The sequence below is a fragment of the Lipotes vexillifer genome, unplaced genomic scaffold (assembly GCF_000442215.2).
Source record: "Lipotes vexillifer unplaced genomic scaffold, Lipotes_vexillifer_v1.1 scaffold239, whole genome shotgun sequence".
Lineage (NCBI taxonomy): Eukaryota > Metazoa > Chordata > Mammalia > Artiodactyla > Lipotidae > Lipotes > Lipotes vexillifer.
In genome coordinates this window covers 3,382,833-3,389,018 of record NW_006769620.1, presented here as the reverse complement: position 1 = coordinate 3,389,018, position 6,186 = coordinate 3,382,833, and the positions used below count along the sequence as shown (strand labels likewise).

Below are 6,186 nucleotides of genomic sequence, written 5' to 3'. Positions count from 1 at the left end.
CTGCAGTATGTGAGCCTCTCACTGTTGTGGTCTCTCCCTTTGCGGAGCACAGGCTCCGGACGCACAGGCTCAGCGGCCATGGCTCACGGTCCCAGCTGATCCGTGGCATGTGGGATCTTCCCGGACCCGGGCACGAACCCGTGTCCTCTGCATCGGCAGGCGGACTCTCAACCACTGCGCCACAAGGGAAGCCTGATATCCTTCTAGTTTTGCATTTATATGTCACGATTGTGACTACACATTATATTTTTTATCTTTCTTTCAATTTGCATTATAGGACGAACAATGCCCCTGCCATTAAAATTATTTTGAAATAGTTGTTATAGACTAAAATAAGACAGACGCTAAATAAGAACAAGAGATCAGAACAAAACTAAGCTTTATCCTCTTATTAGAAATTTAGGCAGCTTGTAAATGTTTGCTTGCATTGTGCTTAATAAAAATGCACTAGGCTTATGGACTTCACAGGTGGCACAGTGGTTACGAATCCGCCTGCCAATACAGGAGACACGGGTTCGAGCCCTGGTCCGGGAAGATCCCACATGCCGTGGTGCACCACAACCCCCGTGTGCCTAGAGCCCGTGCTCTGCAACAAGAGAAGCCACCGCAAGGAGAAGCCCAGGCTCAGCAGCAAAGACCCAATGGAGCCATAAATAAATTTATATATTAAAAAAAATTCACGGGCTTAAATTCTTTTCTGTTTTTTGAAAGTAGTTCCATTAAACAAACAAAAAAACAACAAACAAAACCCTAAATAAATTACCTTTGCTCATTAACCGTAACACTATTTAAGCAAAGGGATCTGAGTACAGTAAAAAAAAAGAAATACTTGTTTAATCAATACAGTCCAACAACAACAAAATTTTTTTTCAGCATGACCTTCCTTCTCTGCTATTTTAAAAAATAATATAGTTTTAAAGAATAATATAGTTTTAAAGAATTAAGTTTGATTCATAATTCTTTTTTATAATTCAGGTTGATTCTAGCTGAAGGTTTCCCCTCACAATGTTAAAAACTGCATGAAAATACTAGTCAGTAAGAAAGTATTTGCACACTAAATCCCACAAAACCCTTACCTTGGCGATTTTTTCGTATTCGTTTTGCTTGAAGAATTTGCTTTTTGCACTCAGCAATTTTTTCATGTGCTCCAGCAATGCTACATTCTATATAAAAGGTTATTTTTTTTAAAGGTAGTTATAACAACATGTATAATCTCCACCCATTTTCAATTTTAAAATATGTTTTTAAATTAAGTTTCATTGCTAATAAAATACATGCTGGCATTTAAAAAACAGCTGTAACTCAAAGTATTACATATCATTTTAGAAAACATTCTTTCAATTAATGTAGTTATTATTATTTTACCACTAACCAAAGAAAAATGTTAGCAGATATTATTTCCCTTAGACCATAAAAATTACAATTACAGATAGAAACAACAATTAAGTTTCCTTACCTATTTCTTTGTAAATTTTTTCATAATTTTCCATTTCTCTGAGATTCATATCATATACCAGCAAAGTTTTGCCCATTGAAAATTCACATTGGGACAGTGTGCTCAGCATACGTTGGTACTGGCTGTATCTAACAAAAAAAAGAGAGAAAAAGAAAAAAGATTTTTGTGGATTTCCAGTTGAAGTATTATAATGCAGGCACAGATTTGCCAAGTAAATTATACCAGGTTCTGAGAGAATAATTTTCTTTATTTAAAAAAAATTCAGAATATCTGTCCCTTATGTTTTCTTTTTCCAAATGTGGTTAACTTGAATATATAAACTGTATCAGTTACAGATGCAAAGATGGGACTGTAGATCTTAGCAATATAAGCTTAATTCAAACAACTATTTGTTGAATTTTGTTTAAAATCCTTTTTAAAATGTTTTAAGATGGTTTTTATCTTCACAATTCTGTTCTCATAATTTTTTCACTCTATACAATTATTTATCTATGTGAAAAGCTAGTTCAAATGATGAAAAAAAATTTAAGTTAAAAAAATTATCAAAAATATAAAACTTTGCAGCAACTTTTATTAGTATGTTAAAAAAATTTTCATTTAGATATTTTGTCTTACTAAACACTCATCTACTTTAAAAAGTGACCAAAGTAATGAGTCTGAATTTCACCCTCATTTCTTAGCACTATGCCTTCCGCACATTTTTTTTTTTGCGGTACGCGGGCCTCTCACTGTTGTGGCCTCTCCCGTTGCAGAGCACAGGCTCCGGACGCGCAGGCTCAGCGGCCATGGCTCATGGGCCCAGCCGCCCCGCGGCATGTGGGATCTTCCCGGACCAGGGCACGAACCCGTGTCCCCTGCATCGGCAGGTGGACTCTCAACCACTGCACGACCAGGGAAGCCCATTCTGCACATTTTAATAAACATAAAGCAGGCCTCTGAAGAGCAGGCCAGAAAAGTCTACTCTGGATTAACAGAGTTCACTCCATTGGACATTTAAGGTGAGTGAAAATCTGAAATATTAACAGGACTGTATATATGGTCTAAAAAAATCACACCAGGACATTAGTATAGAAACAACAGCAAAATGAAATACCCCTCTTCCTGGGATCCAGAGTTGCACCATTTAATGAAACTTTTCACTAGCAGATTAATTCTCCGATCATCTCCAGCACCATCTCCATCAATTAGGAGACGCTTCCGTATGACTTCGTCTGGAGGAAAGAACAATGTGAATTAAAATGACTGTCTGGCTCTTGTTAACTTTCGGGGAAGATAACCAGTACCATTACGTATTCATTAACCCCCCCAAAATTATTGAAATGTAAATGTACTTAATGCCACTGTACATTTAAAATTGTTAAATTTTGTTAGGTTTTACTATCTCATATATATATATATATATATATATATAAATTTTTATGGTAAGTTATTAAGTGTTCGTGTCAGGCACTGTTTTAGGGGCTAGGGTTATAGCAGAAAAAAGCCTTGCCCTCACAGAACTGGCATTCTACTGCCGGATTGTTGAGTAGGAATAATTTTCGGGTACTACCAGGGAAATAAGCCAATAATTCTCGGAGAACTTTTTTTGAAAAACCTGTTCAGACAGAAGGAAGTCTAAAGCATTCATGTCTCTGACTAGTGTGAGGTACTGGTAAAAGGAAAACAAAGAAAAGATTTAAAAGATGTAGTGGCAGAATAGGAAAAGAGAATGAGATGAGACAGAGAAAAAGGAATAGTTTTTTTTGTTTGTTTGTTTGTTTGTTTGTGGTACGCGGGCCTCTCACTGCTGTGGCCTCCCCCGTTGCGGAGCACAGGCTCCGGACGCGCAGGCTCAGCGGCCATGGCTCACGGGCCCAGCCGCTCCGCGGCACGTGGGATCGTCCCGGACCGGGGCACGAACCCGTGTACCCTGCATCGGCAGGAGGACTCTCAACCACTGCAGCACCAGGGAAGCCTTGTTTTTTTTTTTTAAAGTGTAATTTTAAAAATAAATTTTATTTATTCATTTTTGGCTGCGTTGGGTCTTCGTTGCTGCACAAGGGCTTTCTCTAGCTGTGGCGAGCGCGGGCTACTACTCTTGGTTGCGGTGCGTGAGCTTCTCATTGCGGTGGCTTCTCTTGCTGCGGAGCACAGGCTCTAGGCGTGCGGGCTTCAGTACTTATGGCACACGGGCTCAGTAATTGTGGCTCACGGGCTATAGAGCGCAGGCTCAGTAGTTGTTGCGCACGGGCTTAGGTGCTCCGCGGCATGTGGGATCTTCCCGGACCAGGGCTCTGAACCCATGTCCCCTGCATTGGCAGGCAGATTCTTAACCACTGCACCACCAGGGAAGTCCCCCAAAAAGTGTAATTTAGTTATTACATCTGTAATGTTTCTTTCCCCATGAGGACTTTTTTTTTTTAATAAGTCTGTCTCACTTTTGTTCCAAGGAAAAGAAAAAAGAGAAAAAGGAATAGAAAAGCAGTGCACATGATAATGATGAGTAACAGGTGGGACCCCAAAGCGTCTGCCTGGCAGCCCTGACCTAGTGTTCTTCCTGGACAAGATATGCTGGATCATAACAAGAGAAACGCAAATTGAAACCACAATAAGGTATCACTTTCGTCTATCGTATTGGCAAAGATCAAAGACCTGATAATCAGTGATGGCAAAGGTGTTGAGAAATCGCACTTATGCACACTGATGGAATGCAAACTGTTACTCTTTGCAGGGCAGCTGGCCAATAATACAATATTCAAAACGCACATACCTTTCTGACCCCACATTATTCCAGTTCTAAGAATTCATCCGATAGATACATGTGCACGCATGCACAAAGATAAATGTAAAGGGACGTTCTTAACAGTGCTGCTTGTGGTAGAAAGATTGCAAACCTAAACACTCACCAGTAAGAGACTGGGTAAATTATGAAACATTCATTAAATGTAATGATATGCAACCAAAAGAATAGTGTGGATGTATATACTGATATCAAAAAAATCTCCTTAGATATGTTAAATAAAATGAAAACAAAACAGGTGCAGAGAAACAGTTTGCTGCCATTTGTGTAGAAAAGGAGGAGGCCATGTGTGTGTATGTGCGCCCATCACAAATGTTTGTGTATTCAGAGAATATCTTTGGAAGAATCCACAAGAAACTGGTAACAGTGGCTGTTTCTGGTGAGAGGGATTACAGATATAGGATGAGAAGGGATTTAATTTTTATATGACTTTGTAGGATTTCTTTGTTTTTTTACCATGTGCGTGCATCTAAAAAAAATAATTTTTAAAGTGTGAATAATTCCTGGAGAGCCTGCAGGATGAATACAGCAAAATCTTTAAACAATAGTTCCTGTGTGTAGGCAGAAGTATTTCTGAGCGCAGGTGCAACAGAGATAAACTTTGGAAGGCAGATGGCTCCAGTTTTAAAATCTATTCTGTGACATCAGATAAACATTTTTAGAATTAGGTATTGTTCTCAGAGTCATGGCTTTGACAGATGGTTCAAGCTACAGATTCAAGTGTTTTAATTTTACACTTTAAAATATAAACTAATGCTTTCCGTATTTAACCACCAACAATGTTATTTGAGGAGACTAAGGACAAAACACAGTCCCCGAAGAGATTAAAATGCAGAAAATGAAATTGATTTTCTAAAATCACAAATGTTTTAACTTTGTTAAAAGTAAACATTCAGTGGGTGAGCAATCCAGTGGCCAATTGAGGCTGTTTAGTTTCTTTTTGATCTTCTTATCTCTAATCTTCCAAGCCCCCAAGAAACCCCATCTTCCTCTCAGATACCCAGACACCCTACTTTATTGAGGACCAGGGATTTCAAATGTAAATGAATTCAGGGAATAGGGAGTAAGGAAATTGAGGAGTAAGTACCTAAAGGGGTAAGCTATTACCAGAGCTGGCTTTTCAAGAGATTTGTAAAGTTCAGTGACTAACTAAAAATGTTTCAATTACATTTTGTGATCTTATCAGCTGTATACTTAAGATCTGAGCACTTTTTATATATGTATGTAATATCCTAATTACAGAAATTTTTTTTTTTTTTTTTTGCTGTACGTGAGCCTCTCACTGTTGTGGCCTCTCCCGCTGCGGAGCACAGGCTCCGGACGCGCAGGCTCAGCGGCCATGGCTCACGGGCCCAGCCGCTCCGCGGCATGTGGGATCTTCCTGGACCGGGGCACGAACCCGCGTCCCCTGCATTGGCAGGCGGATTCTCAACCATTGTGCCACCAGGGAAGCCCATAATTACAGAAATTTTTGAAAAATGTTTAAAGCATTGTACAGGCCAAATAAACTTGGGAAAAAGGTTTGTCAGGGCCCATCCTATGTCTTGTTCATTCTGTTTGCTCTCCAGCCTCTCACACTGTGTCTTTACATTTCTGATGCTCAATAAAGATTTTAAAATTGGATTTGTGGTGCCTGCCTGGGACCATCTGCCCTCCAAAGAGTTTGTCTCAATAAAACACTAACAAGGACTAGCAGCAACCATCTTATTTTCAGGTCCATAGCAGAGATTTCCCTTCTTGTACAAAAGACATGAATATTTGATCAATGAGCAGATGTGTCCGTAGGTACCGGACTAAGTTCTGAGGACATGAAGTAAAGACTTGAGCTCCTTCACTCTAGTTGGAGAAGTAACACCCATATGAATACATACACATACGCGCGCGCGCGCACACACACACACAGAGGAGGCTAGGATTGTTAAATGAGTGACACACACAGCAAGATTAAGAG

General features: G+C 39.5%; 1 protein-coding gene across 2 annotated transcripts in view; it reads right to left on the bottom strand.

Annotated features, from left to right (window-relative positions):
• THOC7 (THO complex subunit 7) overlaps positions 1–6,186 on the bottom strand; it is a 19,912-nt gene that overhangs the window by 3,975 nt on the left and 9,751 nt on the right. For both annotated transcript variants that reach the window (XM_007445677.1, XM_007445676.1), the window contains exons 2-4: positions 2,550–2,667; positions 1,457–1,584; positions 1,077–1,163 (exon numbers count right to left, since the gene is read on the bottom strand). In XM_007445677.1, coding sequence (XP_007445739.1) covers positions 1,077–1,163; positions 1,457–1,565 — 196 coding nt within the window. In that variant the 5' untranslated portion in view covers positions 1,566–1,584; positions 2,550–2,667. The remainder of the gene's footprint in view (positions 1–1,076; positions 1,164–1,456; positions 1,585–2,549; positions 2,668–6,186) is intronic.